This window comes from Sarcophilus harrisii, chromosome 4, assembly GCF_902635505.1.
Source record: "Sarcophilus harrisii chromosome 4, mSarHar1.11, whole genome shotgun sequence".
Taxonomy (NCBI): Eukaryota; Metazoa; Chordata; class Mammalia; order Dasyuromorphia; family Dasyuridae; genus Sarcophilus; species Sarcophilus harrisii.
In genome coordinates, this window is record NC_045429.1 from 336,590,518 (window position 1) to 336,610,715 (window position 20,198).

The window sequence follows — 20,198 nt, forward strand, 5'->3', positions numbered from 1 at the left end:
CTGATATTTGCATCTCTCCTCTTCCCTGCTCTTTATTATTTTACTCTAATATTATTTCATTCCTCTTCCTTCTTTAATCTAATATCACTCCCTTTATTTTGGCATCTATTAACATCATAATCAGCCTTAGCATAATTATATCTCTTACTTCTTTGGCGTTGACTCCAAACCAATTATGTTCAACTCAGTTTGTAAACAAGGAAAGACTATGCATTCCTTCTGAGCCTCAAGAACATTTCCTTAGTTGGACACAAAGCCTCTTTGGAATCAACCACTTGTGCCCTTACTAGGAAGTTTTCCTGTTCTTCATCCAAAGAAAAATCTTCCTCAATTGGTCAGTTTTCTTGTGGGCATCAACCCAAAACACAAAAGGAGGAACAATGTATTTATTAATTTATTTACCCAAAGAAGCATTGGTGATCCATAAGAAATCTCTTTGATGCTGAAGCAAACTGCCACGGTGGGCGAGAAGTAGGTTTGTTCTTCCTGGCCCCACAGCCAAAGCTAGGATGATGAGTTTGAAGAGGGCATCTTTAGGCTTTAGAGAAGGAAAAAGCTTCCCCAGGAGAGCTGTACAAGTAAGAATGAAATGCTTTAAGGCACACATCACAGGGAGGAGTGACTCAGCAATAAACCATACATTGGAAAATCATAACAGGACAAGTCATTACCATAAAAGATTTCAGGTAAAATTTGACACTTACTAATATGGTCATCACGTTTTATTCGAAAAACAAGGAAATAAACAGGACCTGGCACTAGCAACTGCTGAGGAGGTGAATATAAAAAGGTCTCTGAGCCCAGGGGACATCCAAACTCAGAACCTCCCTCATCTGCAAACCAACCTAAAACCTCAATCCACCAACATCATGGTCAGCTCCTGTTGTGGCTCCACCTGTGGTGGCCAAGGCTGTGGCTCTGGCTGTTGTGGTTCCCGCTGCTGCTGCCAGCCTGCTGCCGCCCCTGCTGCTGCATTTCTAGCTGCTGCCAGCCCTGCTGCTGCCGCCCCAACTGTTGTACTAGCTGCTGCGCCCTGCTGCTGCCAGCCCTGCTGCCGCCATGCTGCTGCCGCCCCAGCTACTGTACTTCTAGCTGTGCCAATCCTGCTGCCACCCATGCTGCTGCCGCCCCTGCTGCTGCCAGACCACTTGCTGCAGAACCACCTGCTGCCGCCCAACCTGCTGTGGTTCTTGCTGCTGAACTCTGCTGACCTCTCACACCGGTCTGCAAATGCCCTCTCCCCATTCTCTCTCAAACAGCCAGGACAGCTTTTCTTCCACTGATTCCCTTCAAAAAAACATTCTTCAGGGCAAACAGAATTGCACTTTCAGCCAGGAGCAACCATTTCCAGTAATCACCGCCTACTCAACACCTCACTGACATCATTCTCTTGCCTTCATCTTTTACGTGGACACCAAATTCTCAATTAATTTATATCTATGCAACACGATTCTTCACAATTCCCCACACCTTCATTGTTTTCCTCACTGACTTTGGTCACAAACTTTTGCTCTTTAGGAAGAACAATATCAACCATGTGTTGAGCTCACAATGAACTTTTCTTACTGAGCTTACAATGATGTTTCTGATTGGGCTTTGTGTTAGTGTTTGTCAATTCAAATAAAGTTTCCTGGAAATGAAAGGATTCCAGTGCCTTCGTGAATTCTCTCTCTCTCTCTCTCTCTCTCTCTCTCTCTCTCTCTCTTCTTTCTCTCTCTCTCTCTCTCTCTCTCTCTCTCTCTCTCTCTCTTCTCTCTCTCTCTCTGTCTCTCTCTCTCTCTCTCTCTGTCTCTCTGTCTCTCTCTCTGTGTCTCTCTGTTCTGTCTCTCTCTCTCTCTCTCTCTCTCTCTCTTCTGTCTTCTGGTTAATGATGAGGGCAACTCTCAAAATCACTGAATTGCAAATTTCTAAGAGTCTCCCTGCCTTTCTCTTCAACCACTACCCCAACAGACTATTCACTATATTCACCACCACTTCATAAGTAGTCATCCTGCCTTTGCATCCTATCACGTGTTTTGTATAAAGACACCAAAATTCCATTTGTTTTGTCCTCACCTACTCATTCCAACACAAAGAAATCTTCCTTAGGAATCCCTTATGATTCTTCTCAGGCAGAGAGCTAGACAGGTGACTGAGTGACTTACAGTCTTCCATGGATCATTTCCTCATGCTTTTGCATTAGTCAGCCTGGGAGAGAGTAGAGGAATGGTCGCTATGGCTTGAAGTTCCTTGCTATGAACAAGGACGAGGAGAGGATCATTTCAGAATGACAAAATTCTGATGTGTGTAGGAGAATTGATATTCTCATTCAATTGGGAACAATGGATGAGAGTCCAGCTTCATATATGATCAACAGAGTATGGAGAATCAAGAAATAAGAATTCACAAGACATTCAAGTTAAGCTTCATTGCTAATTCCCTCCAGTGCATGCCTTGAAAATGTTGTCAGGGAATTAGTATTGCTTCAGAACAGGGCTTAAACTTGTGTAGAGAACATAAGCCATCTCCCAAGGCACAACTTTTAGGTGGGATCTTGGAATATTCACACAAATTTAAGGTAGACAACTTCACCCTTCATGCTGTGCAGATATTTGATGGGTAGCAATCACATTCCATGGGCTGTCTTTCAGACTAGGGACAGAGGTGGACAGAGACAGGAACTGAGACAAGAAAGGAAACATGGGTGATCAGAAATCCTGAATCTGTTGAATCCTCAACCAAACTGGAATTGCTGCCAAGGTTTCTAGGAATGATGGTTCCCTACCATCAGAGATACGTGGAAGACCGACTAGACCTGCCTGCCTCTCATGAAAGACTCTTAATCGTTGCCATGTCTTCAACACCAAATTGAGCTCTAGCCTGAAGAGACTTGATGTTTCTCTACTGGTATGTGGACTGTTCTGTGTCCTCAGGTACCTGTGGCTTTCCATGAGGATAACGCAAAAGTTGCCCTCAACCACCCTTCGGGAATGATTCGATCCAATGAGAATCCACCAGAAGGTAGTTCCACTCTCCCACTCCCAGTAGCTGCATCCCAAATGAGTTCCTCCCCCACCCCCCAACTCTACCTGGCTCTTCTTCTCCCTACCACTACACCCTTAACTCCTTAGAAATAGTTTCTTCCTATCTGCTGACTCCACCCTATCTGCTGACTTAGGCAAGTGTCTAAAGATTTTCACCTTTTCTGCAACAGTTTCCATGTGCTCTTGTTCCATGGTGTTATATTCACTCTAGGGCAAAGGATACACAAAATATGAGTCGCTCTCTGGGTTTGCAAGGCGTTTTGTCAATGTATTATCCATGGGAGTGGGAGGTACAGATGAGTTCTTAACACTTATGCCCTTACTAGGAGCATTTCTTGTTCTTCATCCAATGAGAACAATCTCCCTCAATTGGTCAGCCTTCTTGTGGCCATCGACCCAAAAACACAAGAAGGAGAATAATGTATTGATCAATGTATTTACCCAAGAGAAGGCATTGATGATCCATGAGAAACCTCTTTAATGCTGAACCAAATTGCCACGATGAATGTTGGCTACTCTACACTGGTTGCAAGCCTGTGAATTAACAGACTAGGTATAAGACATCCAACACACATACAAAATTCAAATACTGGTCCCCTACTGCCAAAATTACTAGGGACCTGGCCTCGCCCATCTAGCCCCGGCAGTTAGTCAGCTCCTGATGTAGAGCAGCTATTGCTGCTTGTAGAGAAAGTTTGGACAATCTCCACCCTTCCCCAGAAGCACACCTCATGATCAAAAAATGAGCAAAAACACAGAAAGCACTCTGCCCATAGATAGCTATGATGGGGAAAGAGAAGAACAGATTTCAAAACCTGAGGTTACCCAAAGCAGATCATCTTCAGGTGAACCCCCAAAGGGTGATACAAACTGGTCCCCATCTCACAAGACTCTCTTGGAAGAAATTAAAAGCAACAACACAGAGATGGACAGAGACAGGAACTGAGAAATGAAGGGAATCATGGTTCATCAGAAATCCTGAATCTGTTGAATCCTAAACCAAAACTGAATTGATGCAAGGGTTTCTATGACTGATGGAGTCTTACCATCAGAGACACATGGAAGGTCAACTAAACCTCTGTCCTCTCTCCAAGGACGCTGAAATTGTCATGGCATTGGCAGCAGGAGAAATCATTTTGCTTGCACTGAAGGATTTGTTCATCACTGTCTGATTCCAACTTCAAATCCATCTCTAGCCTGAAGAGATCTAATGTGTTCTCTACTGGTCCAGGGACTGTTCTGTTTCCCAGGTGCCTGTGGGTTTCCATGAGGATAATGCAAATTTGCCCTTAACTACCACTCAGAGAATGCTTAGATCCAATGAGAACCCACTAGAAGGTAGTTTCCACTCTCCTCAATCACAGTGGCTGCATCCCAGATGAGTTCCTCCCATCCCAAGTCTACATGGCTCTACTCTCTCTACCACTACACCCTTAACCTCCTTAGAAATAGTTTCTTCCTATCTGCTGATTGCAACCTCTAAAAGGGCAGGTGTCTAAAGATTTTCTTCTTTCCTTCAGCAGTTTTTAAGTGGTTTTATTTTGTGTTGTTGATTGCAAATATGTTATTCACCTCTATAGGAAAGGATGTATAAAAATATGAGGCTGTCTTTTGTCTGAAGGCACTTTGTCAATGTATGAGCCATGGTAGTGGGAAGGGTACAGAAGAACTCTTTAACACTTATGCTTACTAGGAAGTTTTCCTGTTTTTATCTAATAAAAAAATTTATTCAATATATCAGTCTTTTCGTGGTTATGGATCCAAAAACACAAGAAGTAGAGCAATATATTTATCAGTTTATATACCTAAGAGAAGTTATTGATGATCAATGAGAAATCTCTTCAATGGTGAACCAAACTGCCTTTGATGAATGTTGGTTACTGTACTTTGGCTGCAAGCCATTCAATTAGCAGAGTAGCTATAAGACATCTAACACAAATACAAAAATCAAATAGTGATTCCTAATGTTAAATTTTTTAAGGACCTGGCCTCACCCATCTAGCACAGGAAATTAGTCAGCCCTGACCTAGAGTAGCTATTGCTGCTTGTAGACAAAGCTTGATAATCTCCAACGTACTCTAAAAGCAGACCTAAAGTTTAAAAATGAGCAAAAGAAACAAACAAACAAAAACTCTGAACATAGATAGCTTTTATGGGGAAAGAGAAGAAGAGATTTCAAAAGTTGAGGAAACCCAAAGCACATTGTCTTCAGGTGAAGCCCCAAAGATTGATATAAATTGGTCCAAGACTCACAAGACTCTCTTGGAAGAAATTCAAAAGGATCTTAAAAGAGAGGTAGAAGAAAATGGGAAAAGGAAATTAGAAATTTTCAATAATGTTTGGAAAAGGAAACAGAGAAATTACATGAACAAAACTCCTTCCAAAATAGATTTGGTGAAATGGAAAAGCATATAACCCTTATAAAATGGATCTGACAAAATGAAAAAGAAAACAACTTTCTGAAAATCAGAATTTGCAAAATGGAAAAAGAAAACAACTCTCAGGAAAACCAAATTTGTGAAATGGAAAAGGAAATAACTCTTAAAAACAGAATTTGTGAAATGCAAAAGAAATTTATAGAACAAAACAACTCATTTAAAATTTCAATTGGCCCAAAAGAAAAGAATTAAAAACATCAAATGAAGAAAATAATGCACTAAAAATCAAAAGTGAACAAAAAATGGAATCAGTGACTCAATAAGACATCAAGAATCAGTCTAGCAAAACCAAAAAGAAAATATGAAAAATATAAGAAAATGTAAAATACCAACTTGAAAACAACTGATCTGGAAAGTAGATCTATGAGACACAATCTGAGGAATATTGGACTTCCTGAAAACCATCACGAAAAAGAACTTAGAGATTATCTTTCAGGAAATCATCAAAGAAAACTGCCTCGATAACATAGACTCAGAAGGTAAAGAATTACCTCCTGAAAGAGAGCTCTAAATAAAAACTTTTGGAATATCATGACTAAACTTCAGAACCTATGTACCAAGGGAAAATATTGCAAACAGCCAGAAAGAAACAATTCAAATACTGAGGAGCCACAATCTGGATTTCTGAGGACTTACCAGCTTCCACTTTAAAGAACTAAAGGGCCTGGACTCTGATATTCTGAAAGATAAAGGAACTTGAATTTAGCCAAGAATAAAATGTCAAGCTAAACTGACCATTTCCTTTCAGGGTAGAAGGCAGACAAGTGATTTTCATTTATTTCTGATGAAAAGATTAGATCTGAACAAAAAATTTGACCTCCAAGGAGAACTCAAGAGAAGCTTAAAAAGGTAAAAAGAAATTTTGTGAACTACATCTCTGTTATGGGTATACATGAGAGTGTAGGTATAATTTGGTTTTATTTGGAAAATGTAAAAAGAGACTAGAGGTGGAAAGGGATTCTACTGGGAAAAAAGCCAAAATGGAGGTAAAATGAGGGAAATTAAATCCCATGAAGAGGCAAAGAAAACCTATTGTAATTGAGGGAAAGATGGGAAGGAAATGAACATTGTGTGAATATTATTCTCATCAGATTTTGCTCAAAGAGAGAATATTAGAAATATTTGGTTTCACAGAGAAACTTGTTTCACCTTATAGGGAAGTGGAGGTGAAAGGAAAAGGAAAAGGGAAGGCTAATAGAAACAAAACAGAAGTAGCAGGGGAAAGGTATAAGAAAGGGAGGGCTATAAAGGGGAGGTCTGCTTGAGGGAAGTCGTGGTCAGAAGCAAAATACTGGGGAGGAAGGAAAGGGAGAAAGGAATGAGACAAGCATAATTTGAGTAAATAAGATGGCAGGAAATACAGAATTAGTCATTTTAACTATGAATGTGAATGAGATGAATTTCCTATGAATCAGAAGCAGATAACAGACTGGATTAAATGCCAGAATCCTGCAATATGTTGTTTACAAAAACACTTTTAAAATATAGTGATACATACAGAGTAAAGGTAAATGGCTAGAGCAGAATCTATTATGCTTCAGGTGAAGCAAAACACAGAGGGAAGCGATCCTGATCTCAGATCAAGCAAAAGCAAAAATAGATCTATTTAAAGAGATAAAGAAGTAAATTATTTCTTGCTAAAGGGTACCATAGATAATAAAGAAATGCATTTTTTCAGATTATTATTCAATAAAATTACATTTAATAAAAGGTCAGGGGATAGTAGACAAAAAATTAATTGAAACTAAATAATCTAATCCTAAAGAATGAATGGTGAAACAGCAAATCATAGAAACAATTAATAATTTCATCTAAGAGAGTGACAATAATGGGTCAACATACTAAAATGAGTGGCATGCAGCCAAAGAGGTAATAAGGGAAATTTTTCTATCTCTAGATGCTTACTTGCATAAAATAGGGAAAGAGAAGATCAATGAATTGGTTTGCAACTGTAATAACTCAGAAAACCCCCAATTAAATACCAAATTTGAAATTCTAAAAATAAAAGGGGACATTAGTAAAGTTGAAAGTAAGAAAACTATTGAATTAATAATAAAAAGTAAGAGTTGGTTTTAGGAAAAACAACAAAACAGATAAGCCTTTTATTCAATTTGATTAGAAAACAAAAGAAGAAAATGAAATTGTTAGGTTCAAAATGAAAAGGGAGAACTTTCCACCAATGAGGAGGAAATTAAAGCAATAATTAGGAGTTATTTTTCCAACTTTATGCCAATAAATTATGCCAAATAATTTAAGTAAAATGGAGGAATAGCTACAAAATATAGATTGCCCAGATTAACAAGAGATGAAATAAATTACTTAAATAATCCTATTTTAGAAAAGGAAACAGAACAAACTATTAAGCAACTCCCTAAGAAAAAATCTACTAGCCTAGGTGGATTTACATGTGAATTCTATCAAACATTTAAAGAACAATTAACTCTAATACTATACAAACTATTTGAAAAATAGGGAATGAAGGACTCCTACTAAATTCCTTTTATGACACAGATATGGTACTTGATACCTAAATCAGGTAGGATGAAAGCAGAGAAAGAAAATAACCAAACAAAAATCATATGATTATTTCAATAGATGCAGAAAAGTCAATTTGACAAAATTCAACACCCATTCCTATTAAAAACATTAGAGAATATAAGAATAAATGAACTTTTCCTTAAAATAGTCAGTTCCATCTATTTAAAACTATCAGTAAGCATTATATGTAATGGGGACAAACTAGAACCATTCCCAATAAGATTAGGCGTGAAACAAGGCTGCCCACTATCACCATTAGTATTCAATATTATATTAGAAATGTTAGCTTTGGCAGGAAGAGAAGAAAATAATTTAAAGGAATTAGAGTAGATAATGAAGAAACCAAATTATCACTCTTTGCAGATGATATAATAGTATAATTAAAGAACCCTGAGGATCATCTTAAAAGCACTAGAAACAATCCACAACTTGAGCAAAGTTGCAGGATACAAAATAAATCCACATAAATCAACAACATTTTTATACATCACCAATAAAGTCCAACAGCAAGAGTTACAAAGAGAAATTACATTTAAAATAACCGTTGATTGTATAAAATATTTGGGAATCTACCTGCCAATGGAAAGTCAGGAACTATATGAACACGACTACATAACACTTTCCACATGAATATAGTGAGATCTAAACAATTGAAAATATCAAGTGCTCTTGAGTAGACTGAGAGAATATAATGAAAATGACAATACTACCTAAATTAATTTACATATTTAGTGTAATACCAATCAAATTCCCAAGAAATTATTTTACAGATTTAGAAAAAATAATAACAAAGTTCATCTGAAGAACAAAAGAATTTTAAGGAATTAATGAAAAATGCAAATGAAAGTGGCCTAGCTGTACCAGATCTAAAGCCCTATTATAAAGCAGCAGTCATCAAAACCATTTGGTACTGGCTAAGAAATAGAGTAGTTGATTAATGGAATAGGTTAGGTTCACAGGACAAAGTAGTCAATGACAATAGTAATATAGTGTTTGACACATCCAAAGATCTCAGCTTTTGGGATAAAAACTCACTATTTGACAAAACTGCTAGAAAAATTGGAAACGAATGTGGTAGAAACTAGTCGCTGATTCACATCCAACAGTATATACCAAGATAAGGTTGAAATGTATTCATAAACGAGACATAAAGAATAGTATTATAAATAAATTAGAAGAACATAGGATAGTTTATCTTTCAGATCTGTGGAGGAGGAAAGAATCTGTGGCCAAAGAAGTACCGGAGATCATTATTGATCACAAAATAGATCATTTTAATTAAGTTAAAATGTTTTTGTACAAACAAAACTAATGCAGACAAGATTGAAGAGAAGCAATAAACTGGTAAAACATTTTACCTTCAAGAGTTTTGATAATGGCCTCATTTCTAGAATATGTAGAGAATTGACTCAAATTTACAAGAATTTAAGCCATTCTCCAATTGATAAATGGTCAAAGCATATGAACAGACAATTTTCAGATGAAGAAATTGAAACCATTTCAAGTCATCTGAAAAGGTGCTCTAAATCACTATTGATCAGAGAAATTCAAATTAAAACAACTCTGAGATACCAGATTGGCTAAGATGACAGGAAAAGAGAATAATAAATGCTGGAGAGATGTGGGAAAACTGGGACAGATACATTGCTGGTGGAATTGTGAACCATTCTGAGAGCAATTTGGAACTATTCCCTAAAAGGCTATCAAACTGTGCATGGTCTTTGTTCCAGTAGTGTTTCTCCTGGGTTTATATCCCAAAGAGATATCAAAGGAGGGAAAGGGACCCACATTAGCAAAAAATGTTTGTGGCAGCTCTTTTGAAAGAAACTGGAAACTGAATGGATGCCCATTAGTTTGAGAAATAGCTGAATAAGTTATGGTATATGAATGCTATTGAATACTATTATTCTATAAGAAACAATCAGCAGGATGATTCAGAGAAGCCTGGAAAGACTTAACTGATGTTAAATGAGATGAACAGAACCAGGAGATCATTTTATATGGCAACAACAAGATTATATGATGTTAAATTCTGATGGATGTGGCTTTCTTCAACAATGATATGATTCAGACCAGTTCCAATGATCTTGTGATGAAGAGAGCCATCTACATCCAAAGAGAAGACTGTGGAACTGAGTGTGGTTCACAACATAGCATTTTCACTCTTTTGGTGTTGTTTGTTTGTATTTTATTTTCTTTCTCATTTCCTTTCTTTTTGATTTGATTTTTCTTCTGCAGCAAGATAATTGTATAAATATGTATGCATGTATTGAATTCAACTATATATTGTTACCATGTTTAATATATATTGACTATTTACCATTTAGGGTGGGGAGGAAGGGGAGAAATTGGAACACAAGGTTTTACAAGGGTTAATGTTGAAGAATTATCTATGCATATGTTTTGAAAAATAAAAAGCTTTAATGAAAAAATTATTTCTTACAAAACAACTATTCATCCTGCCTTTGCATTCTAATCACATGTTTTGTATACATAAAGACAATGGAATTCAAGTTGTTTTTTTTTTTTTTTTTCTGTTCTCCTCTACTTATTCCAAAACAAATGAATCTTCATCATGCAGCCAATATGAGTCTTCTCAGGCAGAGAGCTAGCCAGGTGATTGAGTGACTTATAGTCTTCCGTGGATTATTTCCTCATGTCTTTGTGTCAGTCAGTCAGGTACAGAGTTGATGAATCATCATTGTGTGTTGAAGATCTTTGCTATGATCAAAGAGGGAAAGGGTCATTTCAGAATGACAAAATTCTGGTGTGTGTAGGAGAGAAAAGAGTAGGTTATTCTGCTTCACTTAGGAACACTGGATGAGAGTCTAGCTCCAACAGAGTATGTATAATCAGGAAATCAGAATTCACAGGACATTCCAAGTTGGCTGAATTGCTAATTCCCTCCAATGCTTGCCTTGAAAATGTTGTCAAGGAATCACTATTGCTTCAGAACAGGGCTTTCACCCTGTGGAGAGAATACAAGTGATCTCTTAAGGCACAACATTTATGTCAGATATAAGAATATCAATTCACATAATTTTAAGAGTAGACAAGTTTATCCTTTGTGCCATGCAGCTTTTGGGGGTAACAATCCCATTTCATAGGCTGCCTTTGGGACTAGGGACAGAGATGGTCCTAGGTTTCCAGTGACTTCAAGATATTGCTTCTTGGGTTGAATTTGAACAAAATGATGCTAAAACTTGTAAAGTGATTATAGTTCAACAACCAGTAATTGTCATATCCTCTCTAACCCCTGATACACATCTTTTGTCATGCAAGAATCATCACCTCCATATGAACTACTAAATATGAGAATTATTTTCAAATCTGTAATTGGTTATGAATAGCTCAAAATACCTCTTATAGTATGGGGATAACAAGAGATTTCACTAAAGGGAACTTAAAAAGCCTTTCCAGGGATTCCTGAATCCTTATCAAGAACTCTGTGTTTGAAAATGTAAAAATGTCTATTTTTCCTGATTGAGGCTATCTAATGATTATATACTCAATGGTATATAAATCTTTATAAGGTCTGTCAGTATAAATTGACCTTATTGGCCTTACCTGGTCTTTTCTTTTTCCCAGTGGTTAAAGTATCAGGGACAGGAATAGGAAATGTACCACCTTGTCAAGTACTGAAGCAAATATCTCTGCTTGTTCACCTTTCAGTCAATTTGATAATATACTGTACTCAACTATTGAGTACTTATAAATCCTATTTTTGTACTTAATTTTTAATTCAAGGCAGGCTTTATTCACAAGGAAGAAGGATACCTTTAGAGGAGGAGTGGGAAAGTCGAACCCCAAAATACATGATACCAATAGAATAAATGCATAGAGCCTATGATTTGTCCTCAAAATGAGATCCAAGAACAATTCTTGTCTTCTATTAATGATAGCTACAATCTGTTTTCTTTCCAGATCAGTTAGCTAGGATGGAACCAAATGCCTCCTAAGTCCCATCAGTCCTGATCTACTTCAGCTGCTTTTCAGGAGGAAAATGTCACCAATGGAAATAGAATTACTACCTTCAAGATTGACAGATAATCTCCATTTGGAAGAGAAGAGAAAATAATGCAACACAAGGCGAACTTTAGCATAAAAGGACTGGATTTTCCTTTCTTGTCTCCTAGGCAATTAATTACAACATGTTCTCTCTCTATAGATGATATGATTGATAAAGAGAAAGAGGTGCATTTCTTAGCAAATTTGGGACTGTGTGCAATATGGATGATGGTCTTGGTGCTTAGCATCAGGAAAAGCCACAGCAGGTTGGGTGGTAGCAGGTAATTCTGTAACAGGTAGTCTGGCTGCAGTTGGTTCAGAAACTTGTTTGTCAGCAGTTGGATATACAGCTGCTGGATTGGCTGTATGTCAGGCAGGCCGAAACTGAACACACAGCTGCTGAAGTGACAGCAAGGTTTGTGGTAACAATTTGCCAGCGGCAAGGGTGGCAACAGGGAGTCTGACAGCAGGAAGGATAGTAGGAAGTGGGCTAGCAACAAACAGAATGACCACTTGGTTTGTAGCAGCTGGTCCCATACCAGCTGGAATTACAGCACATGGTTCTGTTGTAAGTTGTCTGGCAGCAAGTTGGGTAGAAACAAATGGAATGGCTACAGGATTGGTAGCTGCTGAACATACAGCAAGTTGGTGGCAACAAATAGTTTGGTAACAGATTAATAGGCAGCACCCATACTGGTAGCAGCTGGGAGCACAACCCACATCTTTACAGACATGCTGACCACAGTTAGGGTCAGGGAAGTTGGAACCTGACCAAGATTTCACCATGTTCCCAGTGAATGGATCTTCTAAGATTTCTTTCCAGGACAGGAATTGATTTGTGTTTTAAAATATTTGGTCCCCAAGGCCTCTTATGTACTTGAAAAAATTGCAGTTTTAGAGTACTTCCTGTTCTTGCTCACCATGATAGAAGAGTGAGCATCCAATTGAATAATTTATTTTACTCTGGAGAGAAACTGCTTTTCCATAATATTTTGGAATTCACCATCCCATTCACTGTTTTTCTTCCTTCTAAGGTCATCATTTGTTTTTTGTTTTTTTAACCTTAAGTACTTAGGCAAATTTCCCTTCCTGTTCACATTCTGGTCAATCTGTGAGTCTGAGCTCTGCTTCCTGGGGATCATTCCATGATTCAGAGGGATTTTATTCACAAGGGATGAGGATACTTTTAGAGCAGGAGTAGAAAATTCAGTCTGTAGCCTCATGGAACTCTTCATTTAATTGCAGAGAGCTGAAGTTGTTGTCCAAAATTTAGATCAGTGAAAAGTTTTTTCTTTGATGAGTGATGATATCATCTGCTTTTCCCCTTAAGAACCCAATAAGAATAGGTAGGATGGGACAAAATGCCTCCTGAGACCTATCAGTCCTGATCCTCATTACCCATACTACTCATGAGCATCCCATAATATCACCAAAGCAACTTAGAAAGCATTTCCAAGAATTCTGGAATACTGATTAAGAATTCTGCACATGAAGATGTCATTTGCATTCTTTTCAGGAGTTTTATTTTTGTTTGTGACTGGTGCTGGGGACTTCAGAAGAGATAATAGAAACAAACACTTTGTTGATGAAATGTTACCTGAGCCTGGGCAGAGACAGAATTTTTAGACAATAACTTAGATGTGTCCACTTGTCTTAATTTGATGCCTCATCATGGTTTGAAGGTGATCTTGGCCACACAAAGACTAGGCATATGGAGATTAAACTTTGGTAGGTTCTATCACATTAAATGGCCCTTTTGGCCATACCCTGGACATCTTTTTGTCCAGGGACCAAAGTATCTATAGCAGAAGGAGCTCAGCACCAGCAAGCTGCCAGTTGAGATATTGAAGCGGATCATGGTCCCTTTAAGAAACTGTATTTCCTATTTATTTGTGATTCCTTGCAGATTCTCAGCCCCTCTTGGCTGAGGCATTTCAGTCCAGGAAGCCAGGGCCTTTGATTTACAAATCCGGGTCAAAAGCACCCCTTTGAATTCCAATAGGAATTCCAGGCTTATCTAGCCCCAATCCGGTCTGAGCCAGCTTGGCTCTCCCAAGCGCCACGGTTCTGATCTGCTCTGGTTGTCCCAGCCCCCATTCTGATGATCTGCTTGGGTTTCCCAACCCCCATCAAAACAAGCAGTATAATGAGCTTCCATCAGCTAAGGTCTTTGCAGATGGACTTTGGCAGTTCTCTTTACTGCCAGGACCTTCTGCCCACTGAGAACTGCATTCTCAGTGCAAAACTCTTATTTTCCATAGATCTGCCTGCTGGAATAATATTCTTTTCCAGTGCCATCCTCTCTTTATTCTCACCTATTTCCCTAACTGGACTTTATGCTTCCAATCCCCATAATAAACCTCTTTTATCAATCTAGATTTCCAGGTCTGTAAATTCTTTACAGAGAACCTCTGAGCCGCCAGAAGGGAATCCCCAAAACTTCCTACCCTTGCACCAAATCCCAAGGGGTGCAGGGAGCCAAAAGCTCTCCATTTGGTTCCCTGAACCCCGAACCTCTCACTAGACCTTATCATTTAACTCCCTGACCACCAGAAACCCTAATCTCATTTTGGTTCCCTAAAACTAAACCTCATTATTTGGTTCCCTGATCAAGATCCCTGAAAACTGGATATAATTTGGCACTAAACAGAACCCCAGCTTTTTCAGGGCATTCAGGACTCAATTTGGGTTTTGAGCTATTGAGTGCAGTATTGTTCCAGGAAGAAAATCTGTTCCTTCTTTTGTCTCACCCTATTTCTAAAGGTAGTAGCCACCCAGATCAGGTCTAGGCTGTGGGCAGTATTCTCCTGTGGAGAGTATTTGCATTTTCAGGCAAAGGGCCTCTTTTGTCACACTCTATTTTTAGAGATAGTGGGGCCAGGAAATCCGGAACCCTGGACAAGGTAAAAGACCTTTTTTTTTTACTTTCCCTATCCTGCAGTGGACACCCAAGCCCTCGGGTCAGGCTTGGGTCATTATAGACTCTACACTCGTGCACAATTCTTTACAATTGCTGTGGAATGACAAAAGGCCTCCTTTGGTCTCATTCTCTGTCTCTAGAGATATGAGAGAGAGCTGCAAGAATTTGGGAAAACTAAAAGCTTTTACCTGTCCACAATCTAGAAACACCTTTGCCTCTAAAAATCCTTCTTTGAGCAGAGATGCTTGGCTTGAGGGAACTCCCTCTGTCCAGCTCCTCCAGAGACAAAGGACATTCCTTTGCATTTCAAGGCATTCCTAAACTTTTTCTCTGTCACCAGAAAGCCCTGCTCTCAGGCAGGAACTCCAAGATGCGAGAGGAAGTGTCTCTTTAACACCCCTCTTCCCCCTCCCCGACCAAGGAGACACATGGCCATTCTGGGGACCTCACCCCTCTCAGGGGTCCCAGGCCAACACTCTCTTTGATCTGTTCTGAGGAGATAAATGGAGAAACTTAAGAGAAGCTGTGTTTGAGTCCTTCTCCCACACCACTGTTAAATACAATGGAGTTTCTAATGGTCAGGCTGTAGCCAGGAGGAGAAAGGTCACTGAATTGGGGTGAGCCTGGAGACATGTCTCTATCCATGGCTGCTGCTCCCTGGACAGGGATGAGCAGTCTCTCCTTCAGGTCTTGCTCTCCCAGCAAGATTTGGGAGTTAAGAAAACTCCCCGCCCTCAAGTTCCAAGCGTGGAAGTGCCAGAGGAGCCCTCGCTATTTGGGAAGCACCGGGTAAGATGGCATCTCTTCCTCCCCACCCTCGCTCTGGCCTTTCCTCCCCTCTCCCCTGGAGTGGGGATCACAGAGGAACTCAAGGCCTTTTCAGACCTCTCCCATATGAGCGGCAACCTGCCATTTAAATGCTCCTATCCTATCCCTTAGTTGGGGTACTGTACAATGGGGAGATCGGGGACTCAATCTTATCTTCTCAAATTGTTTAGCCTCAGTTCTCTTTAACTGTTCTGACTTGATTTCCCTGAACTAGTTTCCTTTGTCTCAGTTTCCTTAACTGTTCTGTCAAATCCCTTAGTGGTAATAACCCACTCTGGTCCATTAAGATTGGGAACTATTTGCTCTAAGGTTGTAAATTTTAATACAAGCAAGATAAACAAGAGAGCAGAACTCCTGACCCTTCCCTGTTCTCAAGAATTTACAATATCCCTCTAAAATATTCAAGCTACCTCACTGACATCTTTATCTCTGGGTATTCAGAGATCCTGTCTCTGAGCTTTTAGGATTTATGGTCTCCCCCATCCTGACAGAAGCCTTCTTGGTTCTTTGTTTCTAAAGAGTATTTAAGAAGCTGGTTTTCTCCTATTCATTGCTGGATTCCAGCCCTGGGACCAACATGGTTTCCTTGGTCCCAGAACATTTTATCTCTATCTGACTGGATAATTTGAAATGAGAGTCCTGTCCAGTCAATTATACTCTCAATTAATAAACTATTGAAAACTCTCTAATCTCTCTCCTGCCTCAGTTTCTCTGGCATTACAAAATCTCTGGGAAAGTTTTACCAACTTTTAAATTACCAGAAGTTTACCTGCAATCTGGACAAAGCGGGCCACACCCCTCCCAGACCTTTTGCCTGGCTCTTCAAGGGCCACAGCTTCCTGCCCTCAGGAAGCATGCTAGTCCATACATTTAAAACAGGACTTGGTTTCCCTGATTTTGCCATCCTGCCTTAGAGCAGTGCCTCCCATCACAGCCTTTTAAGTGGAGAAGCCCCAAAATTATGCTTTTGCATGCTCATGCTCCTGTTTACAAAGACAGGGGAGGATTCCAAACTGCTCACAGTTTATTTTCCTAGTCTCAGGACACTTGCTCTTAATTTTCTCAGGCCCAAGACCTTTTGCTCTTAGCACATTCTCTCCTATTTTTCTGGATTGGCATTCTATGCCTGCCAACAATTAAAGGTTTCTTTTCTAAGCTCCAACCTTGGTCAGGTTGCAGCTTCAAGAAAGATCTTTGGAATGATGGCTGGGGAATAAAATCAAATCAAAGCAAATTAAATTGTTAAGCAGTGAAGATAGCTTCTTTCTTTTCTTTTCTCATTCCCTGATTGCAGCAGGAAATGAGTTAGAGGAGAGACTGAAACGACTTGAAAACTCCTTAACTACTTTCAATTCAGTGAACATCTTTAAAGGAAAGAGGCCTTTTCTGTTGCCTTTTCTCTAGCTTGCAGAATTCCCTTGTGGGGATTCCTGTGGTAGTCTCTCTCTAGACTTGTTCTCTGTTCTATAGCTGGTCCCTGACAAATTCTCCCTTGCTCTGTTGTGCCACAGTTCTGCCTCAGTATCTCTGGCATTACAACTCAAGGAGCATTTTAATTGCTCTCCTTCTCTAGAGAAGGCCAGGGCTATAGAATATGAATACTGTCTATAGTTAGGGGAGGAGCTATTGAATGGAGAACAAAGAAATGTCACACTTATTCCTGCCCCATTTCTCCTTCTCTACCCCGCCCTCATTTGGTGGCCCTCTGGAATCCCAAGGGGATGCAGGGGACTCAACCCTCTCCATTTGGCCCCCAAACCCTGGTCCTGCCACTAGACCTTATCATTTAACTCCTGACTATCAGAAACCCTAGTTTCATTTTGGTTCCCTAAAACTAAACCTCATCAATATGAATTTCATAGCTATGACATTCAGATCATTCTGTTTATAAACAAGATTAAAATAGGGGAGGAAAGCATAGCCAAATGATAAGAGGCTTCACAGTATTTCATTTAAGAACAACAAAATGATTCACGGAATTGTCTGCATTATTTTCTCAAAAATAATAACAAACATCATATCATGTTGGTCATCATTGTTGTGCACCAGTTAAAAGGATTTATGAGAAAAGAAAATTCACCATAAAAATATTTGTATATTCTCCTATTTGGAGGATAATCATTTAATTTTTCCCCTGAAGCCCTAGGTTAGCATGATTCCTGCATGGTATATTTTGATTTGTTTGCTGCATGGAATAACTACTGAAGCTATTCAACATGGAGCAATTTTATGAAATCTGACAATGTTTCCTTTTTAAAAATATTTTGTCTTGCTTTTTAGTTACTCTTCCTTTTTGCCTGAAGATCAAGAGCAATAATTGGACATTCAATGGCACCATAAATTTTAATACTTCTCCTTTTAAATAACAATAGCTATTTTCTTTGTCTTTTCATTCTAAGTATAATGCCTTGCACATAATAGGCATTTAATGAATAGTTAGTAAGTGTGATTGCAGTCTGTCCCTAAAGCAATGCTTGCAACTTTTCATGGTAGAACTTGGCCAAGATTCTAGTGACATATCCTGTGGATTCCGTGCTTACTCCTCGGCTAGAATGAGGGAGGAGAGGAGGTCTTGGGACCTAGGAGACAGAGTGACTTTTACATGAAATACTTCATTAAATTTTCAATTCTTCTTCATGTGGAAATCATTCACCTCCAAGATGAATGTAATTTCCATGTTTGAATTTATCCTTTTTCCATAATGATTCAGGTGAAGTTTCTAATCAGAAAAACTTAAATTATTTCAGCCAGAGATACACCTCAGTTAGGAATGATGGATTTATGTTTCTGTCCAGAACACATTTAGATGAAATGATCTATCTCTTGATCAATTGATTGATCTTGAAAATTCAGTTATTTTTTCATGAATGAAACACTGAAATAGTACTAATGTGCAATGTCTTTTATCTCACTACTCATTCTTATCTATGTTCAAAATGCTATCATCCATGGTTTTGGGTTTTGACCAGAGTCATCGAGTTGTCTCAAAATAATACTTTTCATTATATTTGAGGAGTTATACTATGTCAGTGTTAAAACATCTGAAATTCACTAGATAACTTCAAAATCTTTCCTAGCATACAGATGCCATATTTCTTTTCTTTTCATAATCAATAGCTCAAAAATATTTTATAACTATCAATCAATATTTGGATAGCCTTTTTTAATAGAAGAGGAAAGAGATCTAGTTTTTTCAAATAAACCATGACATCACTCTCTAAACTTCTCACATCTCCCCTGTTTCACATCTTTTCTGAAAATCTTGCCTCATGCATCACTGAAAAAAAATTGAGACCATTTACCAAGAAATCCTTTTTCATCTCATATCACTCTGATACATTCCCCACAACCTATCATTTAACTTCTGTCTCACATAAAAGATGACCTTTCAAGTCAAGAGAAACCACAGTTCAAGAATAATCTTTTCAGCAAATTACTTTCTTTAGATTCCCTAATACCTCCTTTATCTTCAACATCTTACTCTTTGATTTCTGATTCCCTGCTACCTAATAACACATCTATGTCATGCTAGCTTTAAAAATCCTTCACCTAATTTGTCAGTCTTTAGTATCTATTTTCCTCTTTTCCTCCTCCCTCTTCTAGTAAAACTATTTGAGAAATGCATCTATAATCATTGCTTCCTCATCATTTTTTCTCTTTCTCTTTTGAATTTTCTGCATTCTAGCCTCTGATCTCATCATTCAATCACTACTATTCCACACAAAATTACCAGTAATATCTCAAGGGCAGATATACTGATTTTTTATCATTCTTCATCCTTTCTGATTTCTCTGTAGCTTTTGATACTGTGTACAACTTCTTCTCATTAATGTTCTGTTGTCCTCAGCTTTTTGCAACACTATTCTCTTCTGCTTCTCCTCCTGCCTCTCAGACAACTATCTGTCCTTTAATGTATCTGCACTTTGGTCATACCTATTACAAAATGGGGCCAGAAGACTCCATTGTGTACTCTCTTTTCATATGCCTCCTTCATATTTTCCAAGGAGAACCCCTCATCTCCCATGGATTCAATTATCAGTTTTTCAAGACTGATGATTCTCATATTTGCTTATTTATCCCTAATATCTCTCCTGACCTACCAATCCTCAGCTCATATTATCAATTAGATATATTAAACTCAAAGTCCTGGAAAAAATCTTAAGTTCAGTAATTCAAAACTTAAACTCATTCTCCTTTTCCACATCTTTAATAGAACTTTTTGCCCCTCATGTATTTAAACTCATGCATTCCATCTTCCATTACCTCCTATTTTTGTTCTATATGTCTTGTTTGGATAGAGCCATTTGTAAGTAATATCCAACATGAAAATGAGATCTCTGAGGGCAAGAATGTGTTTTAGGCTTTTTTCTGTGCTGAGCAGAGTGACTAGAAATTAATGCTTAAAAATGCTTGTTGACTTCATTTAACTATACTTCATATTAG

At 38.5% G+C, this 20,198-nt stretch overlaps 1 protein-coding gene across 1 annotated transcript in view; it reads left to right on the forward strand.

Moving 5' to 3' along the window:
* Positions 1-869: 869 nt before the first annotated feature.
* Positions 870-20,198, forward strand: part of LOC116423625 (keratin-associated protein 4-8-like) — a 35,735-nt gene continuing 16,406 nt past the window's right edge. The window contains exons 1-2 of the mRNA XM_031968662.1: positions 870-1,016; positions 1,093-1,195. Of these exons, the coding sequence (XP_031824522.1) occupies positions 870-1,016; positions 1,093-1,195 (250 nt within the window). The remainder of the gene's footprint in view (positions 1,017-1,092; positions 1,196-20,198) is intronic.